This window comes from Colletes gigas, unplaced genomic scaffold (genome assembly GCF_013123115.1).
Source record: "Colletes gigas isolate AHSC1104 unplaced genomic scaffold, ASM1312311v1 Colletes_gigas_Sc00009, whole genome shotgun sequence".
Classification (NCBI taxonomy): domain Eukaryota; kingdom Metazoa; phylum Arthropoda; class Insecta; order Hymenoptera; family Colletidae; genus Colletes; species Colletes gigas.
Window position 1 is genome coordinate 8,000,465 of NW_025106638.1, and position 25,902 is coordinate 8,026,366.

General features: G+C 43.4%; 2 protein-coding genes across 3 annotated transcripts in view; one reads left to right on the forward strand and one right to left on the reverse strand.

Annotated features, from left to right (window-relative positions):
* The first annotated feature begins 5 nt into the window (after positions 1–5).
* On the forward strand, positions 6–1,941 carry LOC122397479 (probable RNA polymerase II nuclear localization protein SLC7A6OS). Its single transcript, XM_043396636.1, has 3 exons — positions 6–311; positions 402–665; positions 781–1,941. The coding sequence occupies exons 1-3, from the start codon at positions 144–146 to the stop codon at positions 1,282–1,284; spliced, it is 936 nt and encodes a 311-aa protein (XP_043252571.1). The 5' UTR covers positions 6–143; the 3' UTR covers positions 1,285–1,941.
* Positions 1,942–3,299: 1,358 nt separating this feature from the next.
* Positions 3,300–25,902, reverse strand: part of LOC122397475 (zinc finger protein ush) — a 341,099-nt gene continuing 318,496 nt past the window's right edge. Inside the window, exons 2-8 of one of the 2 annotated variants that reach the window (XM_043396630.1) lie at positions 7,166–7,422; positions 6,620–7,016; positions 5,665–6,381; positions 5,180–5,585; positions 4,725–4,983; positions 4,300–4,533; positions 3,300–3,791 (exon numbers count right to left, since the gene is read on the reverse strand). In XM_043396630.1, the coding sequence (XP_043252565.1) occupies positions 3,363–3,791; positions 4,300–4,533; positions 4,725–4,983; positions 5,180–5,585; positions 5,665–6,381; positions 6,620–7,016; positions 7,166–7,422 (2,699 nt within the window). In that variant the 3' untranslated portion in view covers positions 3,300–3,362. The remainder of the gene's footprint in view (positions 3,792–4,299; positions 4,534–4,724; positions 4,984–5,179; positions 5,586–5,664; positions 6,382–6,619; positions 7,017–7,165; positions 7,423–25,902) is intronic. The other variant, XM_043396631.1, reaches the window with a different exon arrangement.

Below are 25,902 nucleotides of genomic sequence, written 5' to 3' on the forward strand. Positions count from 1 at the left end.
TTGCATCGTAGCGCCAACATCAAAGAAATCAGCGAAACAGGTTTAACCATTAAATCAGGTTAGACGAAGTACAAAATACTCTGTGATTGTTTGGAACGCGTGAGCATTCTTTTCAAGTGTGACTTTTAAGGAACAATATAAAAATGACAGCGGTATTACGCGTGAAACGTAGACACGACGACGAGCCATTAAATGCATTATTAATTGCGTGCAAACGAATTAAAACAGCAGAAAACGAAGAAGCAGTAGAATCAGCTGCGTCTGTACCACTGACGACGGTTGTTACATTTGCCGGGACTGTTAAGAATCAGGTCGAATTTAAGAGATTTTAGTAATTATTTAATACAAATTTTACAAATTATTTTAAAATTTAAGCTAACATATTTCTTCCTTTATATTAGGAAGATAATGTTGTTGAACACATAATTCAAGCTTTGAAGAAAGATGAATTGAAAGCGAATTTCAAACATCATTCTGTTGATATTTTAAAGAAAGCACGGGAAAAAACAAAACAGGCTTCGGCAAATAATCGTTATAAAGTAATCAATTGTATTCGGTCCTTGGATAATTCTGGTCCAAAAGAATTAGAAGACAAGGTTATGACGGTAATAGATGTAGAGGACTGTATCTCATGTGCCATTCCAGAGGAGCAATTCGCGGGAAATGTATATAATTATTTGTTGATATTAGCTATAGAGTCCTACGTTTATAAACTGATATTAACTAATATTGTTAATATCAGTTTATTATAATATATATATAACTATATATGTTTTACAGAGTGAGGACTATGTATATGATTTGTATTATGGACAAACTGAAAATGAGCTGCACGTAGATAATATGGTATCCGTGCATCCGTTTGATCAAGAATTGGTATTTGATACTTATAGAAATAATACTCACTCTGACGTTGAATGCGAATCAGAGGATTCTAATTCAGAGTCTAACTGGAGAAACGATTATCCTGATTCTGATAACTCTGAAAAATCAATTGATGATGATGACATGAGACAAGCTGTTATGAATATGGGAATAGAAGAAGACTCTGATTTGTCTAGCGAAGATGATTTTGTTTATGCAGTCAGTGAAAAGGATGTAGAAGCTTATGGGTATAAATACGCGAAATATAAGGCGAAGGTAAAGGAAGTATTGGATGAGGATACTGATGATCTTAGCGACAACAGTGGGGAATATGTATACGAGGAATCGGATAAGCATAGTGATTCCGATACAAACTGTATTGAACTTCAGTGCGATACTAAAGATAATGTTAGATTATGAATATGTAAACTAGATGTGAAGAACATAGATTAGATTAATTGTACACTGGTAAGTGGAAAAAAAAGTCACGAGATATAAAGTCTTTTGACTGGTAAAATGATACAAGTGACTGTCAACTGATGGAATATCACATCGCCAATGTCATTCTATTAATTCTTAGCGAATATACATAAGTTCTTTTCTACTGGGTAAAATTAAGTGGTTAAACAGCGACTATCGCAACTATACTTTTACTAGAATTAGTTTTCATTTTCATTTCTCATACTATTTAAAGTAATTTAGATCAGTAAATAGAACGCGTTTCGTTTTGTAGTTAAAGTTGTTTTTCAAACACAAGTTCTACGACTTTAAATTATTTTTTTTCATTGCATAGAAGTAAGGGTCATAAAGGTCTTAGAATTTTATTTATGTCTATATATTTATTACATATTTATATAGATATATCTTGTGTGTAAAATTCATCTATCAAAATAAAAACAATAAAAGTAAACGTAGACGTCGAAGTGACAAAGGAAGGTGTATAGGTATTTAGAAAAAGAACCGTTTTCGACGATATGGCATATAATAATATACCAGATTTATAATGTATAACAAATTGTTGGAAGTACCAGATAGAGATTTACAAGTTTTCAGTAATAAAGAATAGCTACTCCGTGATGCATTATCAAATCTTTTGTATTTATTTTTAATGGAATATCGTGAATCCTGCTTTCCTTTAGACAGCGATCAGCAAGAGTACAGGCCCGTAAATAACGTAACAATTACTTTTATAAAAGTATTTGCGAATATTTCGCGTTTATCTGGCTATTCTATTCGTCGAAATACGTAAACAATTTTACATTAACTGAGATTTTTGGATACGCTGTCGCGTTCTGCGACAATGCGCAGATTAACATCCTTTATTTTCTCATTGTCGAAATTCGCACGTGGGAAAATTGATGCCATTAACGAACTCGTTATATGATATGAATAGTACGCTGCGTATACGTGTAACACTGGCCTTAATTCTAATTTTTACATTTACGCGCTCGCAACGAATCGTTACTTGTTTATAAGTAAGTACACGCGATGCTTTTTGATTGTATGTACGAAGCAAATGCGTTGGTAAGAATCCAATTACACCGAATCCTGAATCCGCGGAGAGTCATAGGGAATTTTCGTTCCCTTTCTCCCGCGATACATTTGAGACGATTGGCAAACGACAGGAAATGATTCCCAATTGTTATGGCAGTCTATGGATACATTTATCAACGTACTTACTCCCCGAAGAGTATGAGCGCGATTTATGGGCATGAAATCGTTTTTTATTCATATTTATATATTTATATATAATATATTAAATGTCATATTGCAACTTAGCGTTTTCACAAGCTTGAGATTGGTATCATTCAGGATAATTACTATCGTTCCGTTAATACTCTACTCGTCTACTGTACAACATTTTACACTCATCTTTATTATCCGTAATTCCTTAGGTATGTCGATTAATTAGTTACAGCTACGAGATTATTGAAGAGTCATGAGATTGCACACCTTTGTATCGGTAGATCGTGGCTTTCGAGGCCCAGCCGTAATTTTTCCCCGCATTCTCGCTTAAACCCAACCGCAACCACGATCCTTCATATACAGGACGTGTCTCATTCGGCAGCCTCACTTTGGTATTACTTCGTATAATTTTTACGCTCATTTTTTTTTTTTTTCTTTTATCTTTGCATCCCAGTCAATCCAAAGCGAACTACCAAACGCCACTACCACGATCACCTAAAATATCGCTGCTATTAAAAACGTCGCTCTTTTATCCTTCCGTAACTCCGTGTCTACGCACGCATATGTACAACGCGTCGGTTGAATCAATTTGTAAGTACAAACAATTCCCTGGATCAACAGAAATCACACAACGGTAGTTGTCTAAATCGTATAGTCGGTAGTTCTGTCATGTATATTGTATATATATATATATATATAATAGATATATATGTATATATATATATATATATATATATTTATATAAACTGGCAACAATTAACAGTCCCGTTGAGTTGTCCTGCTAGCAACATCTAAGAACATCCTGAGAGTTTTTAAAGTACGGACGCCTCGGTCCTGCCACTCGGAGGCGTTGTCGCGTGGCTGCTCGAGTTGTTATTGTTGTTGTTGTTGTTGTTGTTGTTGCTCGCCTCGCCGGCGTGGCTCGAACAGTAAAACTTTTTGTGAGCTATGAATGTGCTCAGATAGTTGAAGCTGATGTCGCAGGACCGACAGTAACGCGGACCGCTCTTGTTGGGGTCCAGACTCTCTTCCGGCGGAGGCGTGTCCTCGCGTTCCTGCTTCACCTTGCTCGTCACCGTCGGCGGCGGCGGAGGCGGCGGTGGCTGCGGGCTCTTTCGAATCTCGGTCTTACCGTTCATCTGCACCTCCGCTGGGACTTCTTCGGGAGTGGTGGCTGGCGGGGGTTCCGGTGTCGGTAGGACCGTTTCGTCGTCGAGCACGCACGTTATATAATTTTCTTCCTGAAATATAAAAGAACGATACGATTATTTAAAAGGTTTTATGAAAAAGAAACGTGAAATATTTTGGTCTTCATTATTGTATAGTAACGATTCTTAAAACGAATCCCAGATGTGATTCGTAAGTCGACCATTTCTATCTCCGACTGGGGGAATCCCCCTTGGAATCGGTAACCTCCTGTACTCGCCACCAGAGGGATCGCGCTCTCGCAAGCCCTCCGACCCCTCGGTTGTTATATATACGCTTCTCAACCGAGTACCCAATATCCTGTAGTTTAAGGCAATAAGAATCATTACTGTACTATGCTATGTTTTAGAAAATCTGAATAAATTGAAGAAACACTTTATATCGATTGATATCCAACAGGGAGCAAGAAGGTCCACTTTTAGTTTGAGAACGCTTTCTTTCAAATTCACCATTTATAACATTTAAACATTTCCTACGTGTGTATAGGTGGGATACTTGTATCACAAAGTAGCAAAAGGATAATAACGCGCCACTTCTCCTTACCTGCAGGTCGGTTCCGCGTTTCTCAAAGTGCATCTTGATATGCGTCCTCATACCACGCAACGTGTTTCCCTTGTAACGACAGATCGTGCACCTGAAAGCTTTGACACCCTGATGCGCGTCCATGTGACGCTGAGCAGCCCCCGCTGTTGGACTAACCGCGCCGCATACGGGACACCTCCAACCACCTGTCGGTCCGCTGGTACACGTATGCGTGCCTCCGGGTTCTATTATAGCCTATACGAATACAAACAAGTATAAAATAGGAAAGATTCTAGCTCAAAATTTCGTTTTCATCGTTCAACCCGATTAAATCAAATAAGTGGTACCGCGCGGTTAGATCAGTCATTTTTATATTATATTGTAATCAACGTTTTTGTTTGTTTCAATAGATAAATAAATAACCCATACCAGACTGAACAACTTACTTTGCATTTGGTGCATCTCGAGTGATGTTCCTGAGGCTCTGGCCTCTTGGGACAGTAAAACGCTTGATGAGCCACCAGATTGTCCATGGAAGCGAACTTGATGCCGCACGCGGCGCAGATAAGCTGGACTAAAGGAGGCGAGGGTGTACCGGGTGGCGGTGGACTGTTGCTGACCGTAGTTTCCCTTGCTTGACAATAGTGCTTCTTGTGCGCGACGAAGTTTTCGTGTCGGCAGAACACGATGTTGCATTCTTTGCATCTGGGAAATTCAACGATTTCGAACCATCTGTTAATTATCTCAAAAGAAACTCTCGGGCGAAGTGTCTTACACTTTTATGTTTAGCATCCACTAAAGGTGAGGTTTTCGAAGTACGATACAGTAGAACTACACTTTCTACGCTTATCTACGTTTATGCTCTATAGTTTTTGCTAGAAAAGTTTCGGGGTCAACATACCTCGAGACGCCCTGTTTGACGAGGACACCAGGAACAGGCGGGGGTGGGAGCTCGGCCAGTCTAAGGGCGAGCTCCGTCGGTGGAGGTGGCGCAACGGTTCCAGCTGCCGACGGTGTAGATCCGATCGACCTCGCTCTGGGACTACCGCTTCCTCTGGACCTCGGACTACCGGGTGGCGGAGGCAGAGAAGAGGGAGACGGCGACACCCTGTTCTCCTTTTCGTCCTGATGCGCCGGCGATTTTCGGACGCTCAGATCGAGCGGTGCCGAGCCCGGCGGCGAGGTGGACGACGCTGCGACCGACGCCGGCGTTGTTGGCTTGTTCGCTGCTCGAAGGACCGGGGAAGGTTCGACCACGGCGTTTTGCGCTGTTGCGGCGAGGCCCCTGGTCATTGGCTGGAGATGGCCTGTTAGGAAATGTCACTTATCATGCTGCTGGTCGACAACATCACAAGTACGTAGAGCTAAGTATCTATTACAACAAACCGTTTGGAAGAAGGAAGCACGCGGTGTCCGGCGCGGGCAGAGTCGGTGCAGCCAAGACGCTGGCGCCACGGAACAGGGAGTACGGCACGATCAGAATGGGATTGGTGGGTAGCGCCAGGCACGGTTGCGGCGGCGGTGAATCACCAGGACTGGCGCTCGTCGGTGGCGACGCCTTCACCGACGAAGAAGCCGCGCTCGTCGTTGGTGGCGTGTCTTTGACGACGTGCCTGGTGCTGCAGTAGTGAGTCTTGTGCGCCCGATAAGTCTTGAGGGAGCTGAATCTGATGTCGCAATTTCTGCAGTACCTTTCCGCCTCCTCGTTCAACGAGCCGTTAGAAGCCGTCGCGGTGCCGCTACCCGGCGTGGTGGTTGGAACTGGCGCCGCTGGTATCGTGGGCGGCGCTGGCGACGCTGCGTGCATCCTCATGTGTCTGTTCAAGGAGACCTTCTTGTCCGCGCTGTACGAGCAGTGGGGACAGGCGTACGCCTTCCTCACTTCGAACTTGTTCGTCTTCTCCTCGTCCTCGTCGTTCGCGGTATCCTCCTCCAGCCGTGGACGATGGGCGCAGTAAAAGGTGCGATGCGCCTCCAGGGTGCTCGCCGAACTGAAGCGGATGCCGCACGGCGGACAGATTAACGGTGCTGGTCTGGCTGGCTCCACGGTGATCGTTTCCTTACCGTCGGTTGGCAACACGAACAACCGACCAGACGCGATTGCTGAAACGTTTGCGCAAAGAAAGTAAGAGATGCGTCCACGAGGGACGTGTGGTCGCTAAGATGGCACGCCATTCAAAGGTTAACCATTGAACAGTTTAGATTATCCCGAATGTCGCCATTTGCATCCATCATTTTTTGCATACTTGTTTATTTTTTATTTTCATGACAACCGATTAATAGGCTACCGGTCGATAAAGTGTTAAGTGGTTAGCATAGATCAGAACTTATTTGGCGTTACCATTTTGGAGGCCAGCCGGTAAAGGTGGCACAGGATTGGGCGGCGAGGTGTTCTCCGGTTTGACGGTGAGCGCGGCTACGGCCGCGGGTCGAAGAGCAGGATCCGTCGCCAGACTAGCATTGAGTCTCAGTCTTGGTGCCGCTTCGTCGTCAAGTTTCAACTTTTTCTCCAAAGGTGGGTCGTCCGCGTTGGATCGCCTCGAGGAGTCCTCGGAATCTCTCCTGCAGACGGACTCCCTTCTTCGGATCGAGGAGGACGAGGAAGACGACGATCTTGGTTGACAATCCTCCTCCTTAACAACGACAATACCACAATCCTCGTCCATGTCTTTGGGACTTGACTCTCGCGTCTGGTTGGGCTTCGAGGTAGCATGTCGGTCTCTTATGCTTCTAGCAACCTGAAAAGTGCGAAAATTAAATAATGATTAGATACATACATTGTATTCGAACGATATTACGATTCTAATTATATTAAAACCCACGTGTTGCTGGTCTTGACGTTCCGAGTTATAAAAAAAGAGGAAACGGGTTGTCATTATAGTCTTACCTCAATATCTTCGGTAAGACTAGCTAGCCGTTTTCGAGCATCCTCAGAGAGCACGCTGAGCCTCAATCTGATGTCCTCCGCGGCCGAATTGACGATCGCGACCGACGAGGAAGGGGGATTCAGTCTCGGCGGTGGTGGCAGGCTCGATTCCTCCTCAACGACCGGCGCGATCGGGCTGGAAACCGCTGATCCACCGCCCTCCACGCCACTGCTCACCGATGGTGTTTTCTCCGAATCGCTCCATTCCTCATCCTCCCCTAAAACGAGTAAACAAAAACACGGTTAATTTCTTATTCATCCACCTCGTTGATCTACATCCAGATCAACGATTCCTTTATCCTCTAATTTTACAACACTTCTACTTTACGATCTTAATAATCTCTCCAACTCGCAAAGGTGTAAATGTATACAAATATTTGTTGTTGCACGCTCAACGATAATACTGTTCCTACATTTCTTTAAGACGGTCCAACGACGATCCACTGTCTCCCGAGAAACGACCATAGCCACAAAGCGGATCCACGTGGAAGGAATGGCCGATCGCGGCGGAGCCCGGAGCCGGAAGCCGTGGCCAACGGAAGAAAATACAAGAAAAAAGCCAGCACGCACGTTCAACGATGCGTCTCTATGGCCGTTCGGCTCCCTAATGGTCGCTCGCCACGCCAGCCTTTGCGTACCCACTGTTCCCTTCCCCCTGCCCCTCACTCCTCGACCTATCTCTCTCTATTCATCTATCTATCCCCCTACCAGCCCACTTCGCCCGCTGCACCCTTCGCGCGCCACCGGGAACCCCCACCATTCGACGAGCCGCGTCGCGGCGTGTCGGCTCGACGCCGAAGGGGCTGCTCTCGCGTCGGAATCTCGGATAAGCTGGCAGGGTTGTTTGGGTTATTGGGCACTCAGCATCCTATGAAACGGAACCGTCTTTCCCGGAACGCTTTAGGAACACTTCGGGAATTTCTGTTTCGTCGTTCCGTGGAGATTCCGACAGCAGATTGCCAGCGGCGGGATAGACGTATCTCCCTTTGACCTTGCTTATCTTCGCCCATCTATTTTCGGCCACGAGAAAGTCGAAGCGCGAAGAATCACGATCGGTTTCGAAACGGGTTTTGGGTACGATACCGTGTTCATATTTAATACTTTTACTGCCACGTCAAATATAGGGACTTTTCACTAAAACGGATAATTCTCAAGCTGACGCGTTAAAGGAAATTAATTTAAATGGGATTCGTGAAGTTTACCGAGGTTAGAAGACAAATTTTAGGTTATGTAGTTTACAAATGCCTAAAATAAAAGTTTATCGCTTTGGCTCGTATAGATGGCAGGACTATTCGCTATTCGCTATGAATTTTATCGAGGTTAGGAAAATAATTACTAAGCAAACTTTAGATTATGTAGTCCACAAGTGTCTAAAATCAAAGTTTCGGTCTCGTAAAAAGTTGTATAGTTTTGGTTTGGTAGTGTTGCAATGTGCAAGTCCTTATTTTATTAAATATTTCATTTGAATCCTCGTTTTTTTGCCGTAGTAAAGGAGGATTCGTTGCGATTGAGCATGGTGTCTTGTACCGTTCAATGCTGGTAAGTTGGCACTCGAAAAGAATTTTCAATTGGTCGAGACAGAATAAGTAAATTGGTTCGAACATAAACATAGAATCGCATCACATGCATTTTTGCTATTGCTGGCATAAAAAGTTGGGGTCTGTAGTGTCGTGCGATAAAGAAACAGGAATATCTCGAGTATCAATAGTGAGGAATAAGTGGCGCTAGTATTTACTCTTTTGGCCTCTGTGCCTGGTTTCTTTAACCCTTTTGGGATATGGGCTCAGTCAGTCAGTCGACAGTGTGCATTAAATCTCGTATGAGCGTACAACACGCGTGCTGCTCAAGGTATGAATATCGACCGTAGTCAAAGGGTTGATATAACAAGGTAGCAAGAAATCAGTAGCAATTTCTATAAATTGCAGGCATCTCTCCCGGGAATTACCCTATGTTATCCGAATCGGATCTGCTGGCGGGGAAACGTTGCCAACTGTCGAGAGACGTAACGGCTGACACCTTCTCAGGATAACCGTATCCCTTTCTCGTAGATCTCGAGGATATCGGTTGGGCCGGAGTATCGTCTAGGTGGGTTGTCCTCGAAATCGAGACGACACGCGTATCGTCCGTCGAATTACCCGGATGCTTTAATTGCCTCCTTGGGCGAGGCTCGGCGAGGCGGACGGAGTCCACGCGATCGAGAAGGACGAACACAGACGAAGAGGAGGAGGCAAGATGCCGAAGGAGATTGGGTAGAGGGTAGCAGCGCACTTCTAGGCTATCCAGCGCTCGAATCTACAGGACAGTCGTGTTCCTTCTGCCTCTCTGTAAATAAGCGGTCATCGATGGATCGGCAGCAGGCCTCGGACCCAGCACCACGTTCCTCTCCCGTCTCTCTCGTTTCTATTTTTACGCCTCCGACTCTCTCTCTCTTTTCTAAGCTATCTCGTTCGCCGTCTATTTCTTCGTCTGCTTGTTGTTCCCTAGGTACCGTGCCACGACAGCATTCTTAATTGCACGCGCGTACAAGCTACCTGGGACCGCGGGTTGCGTCCGCCGCGGATTTAGACTGGGAGCTCTTGATTGCACCCGGTTACACGGGTATTACGGTCACGGTTATCCGGGTGGTAGCGGCGGTTCGTTACGCGGGCGAGTCTGTTACGGTTATCCGAATTTATTAGATCGCTTGGGGGAAAGTTCGTGCGGTTTCGGTCGCGGCGCAGGCCGGATCGGGGTCAAAAGTAACAAGTTGAATATTTTAATACATATTCCGTAGGACTTGCGCGAGCGTTGGTTACGAGCAGTTTAGGCACGCAATACCAAGTAGCTTCCCGATGTCGTAAACTTCCTCTTTCTTAAGCGAGTTAATATTGCGAGGTCGATCATCTCTCGTATTCGCCGCCAGAGGGACCGTTCCTCTCGCAAGCGCTCGACCGACCTTTCGTCTGCATATACACGTTATTCGATTCCCAATATCCCGGTCGTCCAAGGCAGGGTCTGTTAGGATACCTTAAAATATTATGCTGCAAAAATCATAAACGAAGTGCATGGTAATTAGTGGGTAACCTTTTTCAATGTGTGCAGTCTTATTTACTAGATACCGGACGGAAAATAGAACATTTCAGAGTAATAAAATTGTTATGTTAGTTCCGAGCTTCATCCAATTATGAAGCGTCGTGTCTAGAACGTTTTAGTCATGCTAGATCCGCCTACACCGAACCTTGCCACACCCGTAGTCCCATATTATCCCGCTATTTACCACCTTACATACAAAAACCAAATCGAATCAATTTAATCCTGCATTTTGGTGTAATCATGAATAATACCATACGAATTCGAGTGTATAATTGAAATGAGACCAATACAGACATCATAGCGTGTCTCTAAAATCCCTAGCGACCGTAATGATAAAAATTCGCGTCAACCCTCCTCGCTTCTTTTCGAAACAGCATAACTGTCGCCGAGTCATCGGAATCGTCGTGACATCGCGCGTTGTCGTAGGGCTTATACGACCACGTGTGCCCCGCGTAGAACTATTAAACACGTCCCAAGCCCGTTTCTATATGGCTTTCTGCCTTTCATTCTCGTTACCGCCTTCGACCATTCTTAATTGCGCGTGCATGCAAACGTTCCCGATCGAGAGGGCTGCACCTTGCTCGCCTACAACCACCTAGAACCGCCACCAACCACCTCCGGGCGCTGAGGGTGTAATATATCTCGAAAAGAAGAGGTGGAGGATGGGAGGGGATGAGTGGGGGGGAACACGGCCGCCATTAACATATCCGCGGCCTGATAAGCCTTTCTCAGAACCGATACCGCGCCCGTGTACACCTTCGGCCCCGCTTTATGCGAGAAACGAACAGCCGCAGCCGCGTGAGAAACGGGGTTCGGAAGCTCTGCTCTTTGCCACTCACGGTTTCCCTCGCTTTGTCGTCGTACATGTTACGGTTGTTCAGACCGAATTCTGGAATCCCCAATGCTGCGCATTGCACGCGATTCTACTCCTCGATCTCTCGTCTTCCACGATTTTTTTATCCCGGGACCAAGGCATCCACCGGAACGGTAGCTCATTGTCATTCCTCTAACGCGACAAGCAACGTTTCAAGATTAACCTTACAGCAATGGTTCTTCATTCTTTTTTTGAAAATTATTTACTTTAGGGGACCTTAATTTTGATTTTGATGATTGTAAAATATGTTATCTATATATATAAAATGAAAGGTTTCCACTATGATGTATACATGGAATACGAAAGGATATTCCGAAAATCAACCCCTAAGGGGGTGGAAAGACGTTGCAACGTTTGTATGAGGAATATTTTATTTGTGGCCGGATTTGCTTCAAACTTGGTCTTAATGCTCTTTGATATAATTGATCAAATACCTACATCGGCATTTTAAAAAATTCAATCTCTGAAGGGTTGAAAAAAGGGGTTGCAACGTTTGTATGGGACATATTTTGTTCGTTGTCAGTTTTGCTTCATACTTGGTCTTAATACTCTTTGATATAATTAATCAAACACTTATTCCAGTTCTTTAAAAAATTCAACCTCTGAAGGGGTGAAAAGGGGTTGCAACGTTTGTATGAGGAATATTTTATTTGTGGTTGGATTTGCTTCAAACTTGGTCTTAATACTCTTTGACATAATTAATCAAACACCTGTTTCGGCATTTTAAAAAATTCAATCTCTGAAGGGGTGAAAAAAGGGGTTGCAACGTTTGTAGGGAACATATTCTATTCATTGTCGGATTTGCTTCATACTTGGTCTTAGTACTCTTTGATATAATTAATCAAACATTTATTCCAGTTCTTTAAAAAATTCAACCTTTGAAGGGGTGAAAAGGGGTTGCAACGTTTATACGAGGAATATTTTATTTGTGGTCGAATTTGCTTCAAACTTGGTCTTAATGCTCTTTGATATAATTGATCAAACACCTATTTCGGCATTTTAAAAAATTCAATCTCTGGAGGGGTGAAAAAAGGGGTTGCAACGTTTGCATGAGGAATATTTTATTTGTAGTCGGATTTACTTGATACCTGGTCTTAATACTCTTTGATACACTTATTTCGCATTAACGTTGCCTTATTTCCGTAAATGGATCTAGAAACTTCAAATTTAACATGTAAGTACGTAATTATTATCTTATCACTAAACCGTTGCAATGGTGTAAATACGCCTAAATATCGGTATGGGTGTCGTTATGTAGGTCTTTCGGGACGTTAATTACGAAAATGGTATCAATTTTGAAATGTAAGATGGCGATATGACATAAAATTAAAACTCTATAGAGGTGAATGGGGGCTTAAAAGGTTTTATGGAGAAACAATATCTATTTTCGAGGGAACTAGACAAAACTAAACAAAAGCTAGTAGAAAATAAGATTCTGAACAACTTTTTCCTGTACATATAATCGCCTTATATAATTTGCTGTACATATAAATTCCTTTTGTAATTTTTTACTTTGGGGCACTAATTTTACGAATATCTCGGAAACTAAGGCAGTGCGCCGGTTATGTGTATAAAAAAATGTTGTTCCAAATTTTATTTTCTATAACATACTTCAAAATCATCAAAATCGAAGTCGAGGCTGCCTAAAGTAAATAATTACCTTTTTTTTACGGACCCCTTTGGCAGGCTCAATATTCTGCAAGACTAATATTTCGATTTCAGACTGTTGCAAACTATATACAGGGTGTCTCACCCGATTTTGACATCTTGATTTTCTCGCTATTGTTACTCGTAACAAAAAATGTTTCAGCGGAGGCTTGAATGGTATCGAGTGGAACATATTCTGATGTTATTAGTTTTTTCGTGAGTGGACGCGTAAAGGTCATATAAAGGTCAACTTTGTTTCTTTAAATGGAATGGGGTATTTTTTAATACATCGATCGATTCAGCTGGACAATCGTTATAAAAAAGTACTAACAATGTAACGTCGAAAAATGAGTAGTTCAGGAGATATTTCAATTTAAATTATTTAAATTCTTAAGGGGTCTGGTAACTCTAGAATATTGAAAAATTCGATTTTTTTTTTTTGGCTTAAATAATAGTTTGAAGCCTTAAAAACATTATGCGAAAGGTCTCAGTGTCGGAACAATGTTTTTGCTGAAAATTTAGAGCCCCAAACGATGACGTGTATCTGCGTCCTGTAGCGCCATTACTACCGCGCTAAGACGTTAGCTCTGTTTACCAACGTTAGACTAGCAAAAACAACGTAAACCAGTCATTATTTGATCGATTTAAAAAATGCCGTGATGCGAATGGTCGTTACGTTGAACCATTCCTGTAAATAAACGCTAACGTCTTAGTACAACAGTAATGGTGCTTTAGAATTATTTAAATTGAAATATCTCCTGAACTACTAATTTTTCGACGTTACATAGTTAGTACTTTTTTATAACGATTGTACAGCTGAATCGATTGATGTATTAAAAAATACCTCATTCCATTTAAAAAAACAAAGTTGACCTTTATATGACCTTTACGCGTCCACTCACGAAAAAACTAGTAACATCAGAATATGCTCCACTCGATACCATTCAAGACTCCGCTGAAACATTTTTTGTTACGGGTAACAATAGCGAGAAAATCAAGATGTCAAAATTGGGTGAGACACCCTGTATAACCCGAAATTTGTTTCGGTACTTGTTTCTCATCTCATCTTACATTTATAGCGAATCACTATTACGGTGTATAAACACGAGTGGAAGTAACTGCATATTATATTCTGGTTCTCTATCTACACAGCAAAGTATGTTTTTCTAAATAACATGTTGCCGTCACCTGCATATCGTGGCACTATTTAGTCTTAATTTCGTATAAACATCGTGTATAATTTATCGAAATTATTTAATAGGTTTTCGTGGCGGTTGAGGATCGCTGGGATGATTTATGCAAAACGCGCGAATACCGAATATATTATGCATGACGAGCGTTAAACTGGAAGCCCGCCCGATAATGTTTATCACTCAGTTTTAAAACATTGTAGCACGGTAAGCTTGCAAGGGCACACGTTCTTCGCATTTACAGAGTTAATTATGACATGGAAATGAGATATGCTTTAAGTGGTAGTTCGCACTTCCACTTAACGATTAATAGTTTTATTAAACTTGTCGGTAAAAGAGAGATCTGCCAAACGGATAGAAGGGTAGAGGGTAAATTTACGAACGCGGCGTTGTTATTTCTCAGCGGATTTATTTATTATTTCTTAGATTATTTTTCACCCGTTCGTATCCACGTTCGTCCGGTCGTCTCTGAAAAAATTACAACGTGAAAATAAATTAGTACGCGTGCATGGTCATTATATTTAGGAACCAACGTTTCATACATCACGACACGTGGCTCGTTTTCGGTCACGTAACGCACTATGATTTATCGTGTAACGTGTTCCACGACTACTTGTCAAAAACACCGCGTTTTTAACACACGTCCTACCATCGTTATTGATTCTTTCAGCGATTAAACTTTTTAACAGTATTTTTCGTTAATCGTACCGATAAGAATGAACGGTCCGCGGATGTTTGTGCTCAGAAGAAGTGAAGTTTGAAGTAGAAGTAACAGGTAGTCGTAGATGCAAATAACGAGAACATGTTCTGTAAGTCGATATCCATTTTATTGGATAAGAGAATATTGCTGTTGGCAAGGGAAATAGTTGAGAATCCAAATGGTCTCACGAATTACTTCTAATGGTCTCAAGAAGACTTCTGTGTGGCGAATTCTGCGTTTTTAGGACTTCGTTCTTACAAAATCTAGCTTACCTGAGCATCGTACGCGTCGTTCGTTAATTAGGCTCTAAAGCAGATCACAAAAATCATCTTCAGTGACAAAGTTCGCTTTTGGACCAGATAGTCGAGCAAAAGCTTGGTATCGTTTTTCCGCTGGTACATAGAGTCATTGGTCCTTCAAAACGAAACAAAGTATGATCGTAGATTGCGGATCTTTATGCAAATTCATATTTTTATTGATAGAATTAATGAAATCAGAGCTTCGTAGAGGCTTGTCTCAACCCCCAAATATAATAAATTTGTATCTCGTTTTGAGTACTTTTTATATTTTTCCATGTTAAGAGCATTCTGTAGTATTTTTAGAATTAAAATTTCCCACAAATTCATAAACATTCGCACTGAATTACGTAGATTTGGTTCGAGATATGGTTTCGATAAGATGGCGCCACTAGACCTCTTCTAGAACTACCACTTTATTTCGAGAAACGCTGCTGTCTTTAGACTATTTCGTTTATTCCAACAAACCACAAACAGTCGACAATTTCAAAGCAATCATCGTTCTTGTTCCTCGAGAGGTACAGCCCATCTTTAATAGTTTCGTTCATTTCCATTTCGCGTCTCGAATTTTTTATTACATGCCATTGCACGCCAAACGCGGTAAAAAGTGGTTCTATACAAATATACCCACAATGAAATAATGATTCACTAATAGTTAATGGGACACATGGGCCATGATTTAGTGTGATTTTTTTTATCATTTGTCGATTTTTGATACGACTACATGATTTTGAAACGTTCAATCTTAAAATCATCCAAAATTATAATCATCGTTTATTGTTGCTTTGATTCTTCAAAGTAAATGATGAGTAATTGAATTAAATGTACTTAGTACGTATTTAAATTACACCAAAGTACACTTTTATGTCTCCAACATTTTTTGAGTTATAACTAATTGAACATGTTCAGTTTTCATTTTATTTTTTAATTATGAATGCAGCGTGATTCAGTGTTCATTTTAGTTGCGTTTTGTAGAGTGAAGCCATACCTTTTTTTTTTAAAAAAAATTAGCTGCTACTAGCTGCTACTGCGAAAAATATAAAGATGATCAACTGTTTCGGCACGTGCGAGCGTCGGCGATTGCGAGTATTGTTACGATTCTCAAAAATATATCAAAACTAGGAAACAATGCATACATTTCATTGTTTTTGCTTCGAATGCTATAAAAGCATAAAATGATCACGAATTTGGAGCATTTGTCGTTTGACGTTCCTAACTTGTATGTTGTGAGTGAAATATTTAGTGTTAAAATAATGGAATTTCCAATTGAAGTAGGTAGGTATAGATATATATATTTGAATTTCGCCATTTTTCTTCATCTTCTATATAGTTTATTAATACAGTTTTCGTAGCAAAAATTTCATTTTCATAGTGACATTTTTTTTTTTAAATCCTAAGGTTCATCAGGAGTACGTCTGTTTTTAATGATGCATTTTTATAACATCATGACACAGCATCAAAATCATGATTTTGAAAATAAACTAGAATTTTTAGAGTGGTCCTTAATGAGACAGGATAATTATTCTCTGGAGTTCCAGAAAATTTTGAAAACAAAAATTGCAACTTTGAAGTCCCGTTTCAGGAGAAGATGGCAATTAGCGAATAGACGACACGACCTTTACGAAGAGAAAACGAAAGAATTTATGAATCTATGAATGATTCTTCATCTGATTCTTCATTCGTAATTTAAATACGTACTAAGTACATTTAATTCAATTACTCATCATTTACTTTGAAGAATCAAAGCAACAATAAACGATGATTATAATTTTGGATGATTTTAAGATTGAACGTTTCAAAATCATGTAGTCGTATCAAAAATCGACAAATGATAAAAAAAATCACACTAAATCATGGCCCATGTGTCCCATTAACTATTAGTGAATCATTATTTCATTGTGGGTATATTTGTATAGAACCACTTTTTGCCGCGTTTGGCATGCAATGGTCCCACTGTGCGGCGTGTAGACCTTCTCTCCTTGCCCTTGCCCCGTTTAGTTTGTTGGTGCCTAGCCAACAAGTCATCTCTGGATACTAGTTTCATTGGCACGACGATTCATCCATAACACAGTCCCCCCAAAGTTCGAACAGCCTCCAGGTTTGCTGGCCGTTCGCCTAACCGCGACTGCAGGCCATCATCCCAGGCTGAACGCGTAGCAGAAGGCGAAGGTACATCGGTGGCAGGAAAACGAGCGCAACGGTAGCAGCTTCATCGGCGCTATGCAAATAGGATCCTGATCGTGACGCGGGTAGGCAAACACGCGACGTACAGGTAACAGGCAGGGCTGGTGTGAGCAGCCCTGAGTGAGTCCTTTCCTCCTCCTTCGACTCCTCTCCACCTCCTCGTCGTCTTGTTCTTCTTTCCCAGTCGTATTATGGTAGTGTGCGCCCTCTTTTCACGGGGCCACGACCCATGCCAGAGATGCATGCCAGTCGTACCGATGCATCCATGAACACTTTGCTTTTCTCTTTCTGTCCCCTCCTCACTCTTTGTTTCTCCGGCCTCGTCGCGTCTTCGTCCCGCCTACGGTCACCGTCCCGTTTTTCTCTCTGGCTCTCTACACGCTGCATCGCGGAGATATGCTAATGCAGCCGTCCCGATCGTGACACTGCGGCTGCTAAGTGAGAGCTCAAGTCGCAACCTTCTCATCGGCTCCTACGCCGCGGCCCGGGCCTCCTCGTGCTCGTCGATCTCGCTCTCGGCCGGTGTTCCTGCCTCGAGCACCCAGTCGGAGAATCTTTTCTTGACGTTGACAGTCGTCCCTGTTTTGGATGACGGCCCCCATCGCGGCTTTACGACGCCCCCGACGACTGCTGCCAACCGACAGTAATGGGGGGATCCGATAGATCGCGGGACCCCTAGACGGTGGAGGTTACACCAGAGTTTATAGTCTATAATCTTCGAATTTTTAAAATCCTCTTCGGTAGTCAAAATTTTCATCTCGAGTTTCGAATTGACATTTGGACATTGGCGTGAAACGGTATCAAGAGACGTTATGTAACGAAATCCTCTTGCAGTTCAATCCCAATTAAGTTTGATTATCGTTTTTGCGATACTTTTTTACCATTTTTAGTAAATGACCCCCCGAGACTGCTGACAACCGGTTCACATTGATGGGATCTGATAGATCAAGAGAGCTGAAAATTACTCGACTCGAAGTTGCCGCAGACGGATCGAGGTTACACCGGAGTTTAGAGTCCATAATTTTCGAATCACGCATAAACAAATTATTAAGACCATCTCCAGTAGTTAAAACTTCATAAGCTTTGCACTGATCTTTGGGCATAAGGGCCAAACAGTTTAACCTTTTACGGTCATATTAAGTTTACACTTGGGTGTCACGCTGGTCGGAATCAAATGCGTAATTACACTTAAATACAATTTGTGTTCAAGCAAGTGCGAACCCTTGTGTTAACCCTCTGCGGTCTATTCGACGTCCATCGTTGCTTCCACCAGACAGGTACATAAAATATTCCTTTTTAGGGGGCAGTTTGACCCACGTTTATCGGTCCACGAGGAATTTCGTGCATCACACGGTGAATCAACGTGTCCAGAGATTTACGGTGAAAATTTCTGGCGTCCCCTGGTACGATGCTCGTCGTAAAGGGTTAAACCCCGATGCAATCGATCAATTCAATTCGTCCCGTTACACTTAACTCCTCAAGATTCAGCGGGCATCGCGCAAGCACACCTCATTAAAACGCAAATCTACCCGATCGATCCGATATCTCCGATCTGCCTTTATTCCGGGCCTGCTCTTCGCGTCGTTTTCTTCGTCGTTCCGCGAGGTAGAAGGGGGGTGGGCGGAAGCGTGTGGGCAAGGGGAGCAGAGGATCTTGTACGGACCGTCCACGTTCGTCCATCCCTTCCAAGAAGTTCAGATCACGTCACGGAGCACATTATTCATGCAAAGCTCTTACTACGTCCACCTTCGTCTCTATCTGCGTATCAACACGCATGGCTATACGTGGCCGTCATACATGTGTGACGGCATCCAGGCGACTCGAATTGCCTCCGATCTATGGCCAGGAATTTCGTGTGACACCGCAACCCGGTTGGTATCGTTCACATTTCTCGTTTCAGACGTTTCGGTGGTTTTCGTATACAACTGGAATCGACTCGATGCCCGGAGTGCTCGATAAGAAGTATCGATTCGGATCGAAAGTTCAAGTGCTCGATATCACTTTTTGATACCAATTGTTTCTCAAAACTTTACGAAATCGACGCAGGCTGGAATCCGTCTACCTGTAACGGTTATATTTTTTTCGGTTTTCGTAATTGTTTCGTGCCGAAACGGTCGTTTTCGGAACCGTTTCCACCACCGATGGAGGCAGAGCGTTCTCTTCCGCGGAGAGATCGAGAACGATATCGAAGTCATGTAACGAAGATAGAAAGTAACTTCAATTGCATTGTCACGAGGACGCCGTTCTAAAGTTCTGAATAGTTGATGGGTTAATACAGTAAACTTCTAATGTCAGTGTTCTTATCTGACGATGAATGGAAACTGCACGAGACGGTTGAAAGAGACGCTTCGATAAATCCAAACGTCGAGAACATCTTTTGGAGCAAACGTTTAAAACACCTCTGAATCAAGATGTGCCTAACATTTTTACGTAGGAAGAATAATAAATAGACTTTCGCGAAGATAACTCGTCAACTTGTTTTATATATACCGATCAGTGCCCTCAACAGTGTGACTCAATAGGGACCTAAGCTATAAACTTACATATATGTTTATGAATCTGTCTGCTAAATCGAAGGAACAGACAACAAGATCGTTACACTAAATTATAAGAAACTATCGTAATAATATCCCTCAACTCGCTGTTTACTCTGTGAATCAGGCTAACTGCTCCAGTCAATCAGAAAAGGTACATAAAACATGTTTTTGGATTAAATCCCGCATAGATAGTAAATCAATGTTATGAATGTTATGAAGTATGAGACTGACTGTGAATAATTACAAGGAGGTGCCAAGTAAAGAACATTTAAATGATAGAATTGATCAAACCATGTACAGTATTCGCGTGAATGAACATACGATTATAAGGGTATAGAACCCATAAAGTGTTCGAAATAATTCAGAATGACGTAGTATTCTGGAGGAAGCATTAAATCTAAACATATCAATGATCATCAACAAAGATTAACAATTTAACACTTTGACTGCCACGTCACCCATATATGGGTGACAGAACTTTTAACAGTGGAACTAAAACAATTAATTCTCAAGTTGAAATGTTAAGGAAAATAAATTTTAATAAGCTTCGTAAATTTTAATGTGGTCACAAAAGTAACTACTACGACAACTTTTAAGTTGTGTAGTTTACAATTGCCTAAAATCAAAGTATTGGTCTCGTAAACAATTTTAGGATTTAGATTGGCAATCAACGTGTTAATTTGGTTAGAACGTAATCGTAATTACGAGAATATCTAGGCATAGGATCATTTATGATAAATAAAAATTCTTTGAATCATTTCTCCCGATTTCATCGAGCAGCGAAAGGGTTGAGACGCCTACGAATCTTCCTTGAATATGAATTTTGTCACCGAGCGTCGCGATTGCAATTGCGCCAAGGTCGTCGCGAGTCGAGTGGAAAATTTAATTACGACGGATCCGTAATTCGATCGAAGATCGTCCGCGGATCGTATCGCCGCGCGATTTCGATGGACGCGACAAGGCCGGAGGATCGCTAAACATTACGTGTCGCGTGTTGGCGCGTCCATGTAAGAGCATTTACGCCCAGCGAGCGTGTGCACAAACGCAGGACAGTAATGATAGTAATTATGCTAAAGGGCGACGATAAATCCCGGTGGCGATATCGTGACGAGATAATAGCATAACATTCCGACTTTCAGCTATTACCACTTAATTACTCGATCGGCCGATCCCATTCGTACGAAATACATGCCAATTACCAGTTGGAAATATTATTAGTTTATTGGTCTGATTGAATGGAGATAATGGCGTCCAGTTATTGTCGGTACAACACGTCACTTTGGCTCTAATGGTAGGGTTTATTAGAGGACACTGGGTGTCGTTACTATTGACTTCGAAGTACACTGTCAGTTTCATAACCACCGATTCCGTTGCTGGATATCTGATCATCTGATGCTTTTCTGGGGCATTCAAGATTGAATGTTTCAACTTGAAACGGTATGTCTTTGCTACCAGCGAGCTTCCTTGTAAACATTTATTCTCAAAAGCTTTCATATGATTCCTATTATAAAAATTTATAATGGAGCCAGTGCAACTTAACGTATCGATCGTAAAACGTCTATTCGGAAGGTTTATTCGAGTGTGGCGGCCAAGGCACCACATACGCCTTAGCCGTTCGAAGCCGCTACAATGTATGGTTGCACACGAGACGATGGTTGCACACGAGACGATGGTTGCACACGAGACGACCAGAGCCGCGTGAGCCGAAAAGCCGTTGTCGTCGTCTCTGACCGTCTTTTGTTTTTGAAGGCCTCTTGGTACGGTGGCGATGATCGTACCAGAGAGTCGAGCGTAACCCGCACCACGAGTCACGTCGTTGTACGACAGCAACAATAAAATTGTGCGGAACGGAACAGGGCGGAGTCATTACCTTCCCGATCCCACATTGGTGACCCCGACGTGATCTCGCCGCGCAAGTAAAGTTTTTTTAAGAAAATTTGGACATTTTTTGTATACGGACAATATTAGTTAGTGTAGAGAAATAAGTGTATAGTGTTAAGAACATAAGGAAAGGACACGGTCTGACAAATAGTAGGCGCGGTGTGTGTGTGCGGTGAAATTAATCTTTTGTGACCAAGACTGGTAAAATGACTGACCCTACCGTTAACGCGGGACATCCGGGAGTGTGCCGTTGGCAGTTGATCGCGTCGCTGTACGAATACCCGAGTTTTGTCCGGGAGACCCGGAGATGTGGTTTTCGATGGTAGAGAGAAGTTTTGAGGTATCCAATGTAACGTCGGAGACCACGAAATTCGGGTACATTCTCGGCGCGTTAAGTGCGCGACACGCCGCGGAAGTAAGAGACATTATCATGAATCCTCCGGCCACGGATCCGTACACGACGCTCAAAAATGAGTTTATTCGCCGGCTTAGTGCGTCGCAGAAACAGAAAACGCGACGGTTATTGGAACACGAGGAAATCGGGGACAGAAAACCGTCCCAATTTCTTCGTCACCTGCGCGGATTGGCCGGTACGGCTTTTTCGGACGGTGTATTGCGGACGCTTTGGATGGGCCGGCTACCTGCTAATATGCAGGTGATTTTATCCACGCAGCGGGACACCCCGCTGGATAAGGTAGCAGAGTTGGCAGACGCTGTCGCGGATACGATGACACCGCGGGTACACGTCACGGAGGCCGCGACTACGGGCGTATCTGCATCCTGCCAAATACCCCCGCCGGGCCCGAGCATCGAGGCCATGTTAAACATTAAGATGTCGCAATTGGCTCTTTCCTTGAGGCAGGAAATTTCTGCCATCCGTGAATCCTTGGTGGACCAGGGGCAATCTTCCCGTCGCAGGTGGACCCACCGAAATCATCCAAACTCGCGCTACCGCAGACGATCTCTATCGCGATCGCGAGAGCGGCCCGCGGGAGGACAAATGGACCATCAAGGGAAATGCTGGTACCATTGGCGGTTCGGTCCGGCCGCGCAGAGGTGCGTTGCACCGTGCAATTGGAACGCCACGGATCAGGGAAACGACCTGGGGAGTCGTTGATGGCGGCCAGCGACACAAATCCAGCATCACGCCGCCTCTTCATCTTAGACAACAGCTCGAAGACGGAATTTTTAGTGGATACCGGGGCCGATTTGTGCGTTTTTCCGCGCCGCCTGCTAGGCGGATTGCGAGAAAGATCGGAGTACCAACTGGCGGCGGCGAATGGAAGTGTAATTAACACCTACGGGACAGTGTCGTTAAACCTGCACCTTGGCCTACGACGGGATTTCGTGTGGCGATTCGTGGTTGCGGATGTTACAAAACCCATAATCGGGGTAGACTTTCTCGATCACTTCGATCTTATGGTGGACATCCGCAATCGTCGCCTCGTCGATCGGACCACGTCGTTAACGGTCCGCGGAACACGAGCCGAGGATGAAACGCCGTCGGTGAAGACAGTAGCAGGGACTACCGTTTACCACCAGCTCCTGATGCAGATGCCGGAACTTACACGGCCTAGCGGCACCCCGATGAGGACTACGCACCAAACGGTGCATTACATCGAGACAACCCCTGGACCACCCGTTTCCAGCAAGCCGCGGCGGCTTGCACCGGACCGGCTCAGGGCTGCCCAGAAGGAGTTCGACGCGATGGTGAAGATGGGCATCGCTTGTCCTTCGAAGAGCGCGTGGTCAGCACCCCTTCATATGGTTCCGAAGAAGGGCGAAGAAGCTTGGAGGCCTTGCGGTGACTATAGAGCGTTAAACGCACGGACAATTCCCGACCGATACCCCGTGCGTCACATTGAAGATTTTGCGCAACAACTGAGTGGCAAAAAGGTATTTTCCACAATAGATCTCGTCCGAGCTTATAATCAGATTCCGGTTGCGTCGGAAGACGTCGGAAAAACGGCCATTACAACGCCGTTCGGGCTTTTTGAATTCCCGTACATGTCGTTCGGGTTACGAAATGCCGCGCAAACATTTCAGCGCTTTATCGACGAAATTTTACGCGGTTTCGATTTTTGTTACGCGTATATAGACGACATTTTGGTCGCCTCAGAATCCCAAGCCGATCACCTGCGCCATTTAGAATTATTATTTAAACGATTAAAAGAGTACGGCATTGTTGTTAATCCGAATAAATGCACGATCGGAAAGGAAGAAGTTAAATTTCTAGGCTATCGGGTAAATGAAAGCGGCACTCAACCTTTGCCCGGCAAGGTATAAGCCATAAAGTCATTTCCCCTTCCGAAAAACGCGAAGGATTTGAGGCAGTACTTGGGAATGCTTAATTTTTACCGCCGTTTTATCCCAGATGCCGCTCGCTTTCAAGCACCCTTGAACGACCTTCTAGCCGGCAATTTAAAGGGCAAGACCCCGATAGCCTGGACTTCGGAAGCGCGTCAGGCTTTCGAAAATACTAAAAATAGTTTAGCAAACGCAACCCTACTTTCTCATCCTGCGGTCAACGCTCCATTGTCGGTTACCTGCGATGCTTCTGATTACACCGTAGGAGCTGTTTTACATCAGTGCGTCGGCAACGAACGACAACCATTAGCATTCTTTTCTAAGAAATTAGGATCTGCCGAAAAGAAGTATTCAGCTTACGACCGGGAACTACTTTCTATCTATTTAGCAATAAAACATTTCAAACATATGCTCGAAGGCAGACATTTCACGATTTTTACAGACCATAAACCCATAACTTTCGCTTTCAAACAGAAATTAGATAAATGCTCTCCTCGACAATTCCGATACCTAGATTACATTGCGCAATTCTCTACAGATATTCAACATATTTCCGGTAAAGACAACGTCGTTGCCGATGCACTGTCCAGAGTGGAAACGGTTAACCACTCGATTAATTTCGAAGAATTGGCAAAATCGCAAGCCCAGGATGAGGAGTTGCAGCGGTTGTTGAATAGCGAATCTAGCCTGCGATTACGCAAAGTCTCCTTGCCTGGCACGTCTTCCGAAATTTTTTGCGATATTTCGACTAAGAATGTAAGACCTTATGTCACCCCTCCTTTCCGACGCGCAGTTTTTAATATGTTACATGTATTATCACATCCAGGTATTAACGCGACGATCAAGCTCATAACGCAACGTTATGTTTGGCCGTCGATTAAAAGAGATGTTCGCACGTGGACACGTTGCTGTATACCGTGCCAAAGATCAAAAATTTCCCGTCATGTGACTGCACCATTGGCTACATTTGTTAAACCTTCTGCGCGATTCGAACACATTCATTTAGACATAGTAATTTTACCGGTGTCCGAAGGTTTCAGGTATTGTCTGACCTGTGTAGACAGATATACGCGGTGGCCGGAAGCCTTCCCCATGGTCGATCAGGAGGCCCAAACCGTAGCTCGAACCTTTTATGACGGTTGGGTAGCGCGGTTTGGTGCTCCCGTACGGATTACCACCGATCAGGGTAGGCAGTTCGAATCCAAATTATTTTTTGCGCTGAACAATTTAATTGGATCCACACGCCTTCGCACAACGGCGTATCACCCAGCGGCCAATGGGATGGTAGAGCGTTTTCACCGACAGCTCAAGTCGGCTATAAGGTGCCACGGATCCGACAGGTGGACAGAAATACTTCCGACGGTTCTACTCGGTATTCGTTCCGCCTGGAAAGAAGACCTCGGCGCTACCTCAGCGGAATTAGTTTATGGCGAGCCATTAAGATTACCGGGAGAGTTCTTGTCTTCGCATTCAGCGGAAGGCACAGAAAATGCTTCCGATTTTACTAATAGACTACGCAACCATTTTTCTAAATTGAGTCCCTCTAATGCATCACGCCATTCCGTTAATCGTACATTCGTTTTCAAAGATCTTAGCAGTTCAACACATGTTTTCATCCGAACAGATTCAGCCAAAACTATTTTACAACCCGCTTATGAAGGTCCATACGCCGTAGTGCGCCGAGGCGAAAAAACATTTACAATAAACATTAGAGGTAAGGAAATAAATATATCAATTGAAAGGCTAAAGCCTGCTTATATGCTAGCAGAAAACAGACCGGATCCCGTGAGCATAGAAAATCAGCCGGTCACACAAACAAACGTACCTGACAATGCGCCGGTTATACAGCAACGTGTCACGCGTTCAGGTAGACGCGTACGTTTTCCCGAGCGATTTCAAATTACGCGGTAGTACTTAAGGCTTGCGCATTATTATAATAAGTATCATATACCATTTATTTTTTTCCATCACTTTTATGTACTTTCATGTATTTTTAGGTATTACGTATTA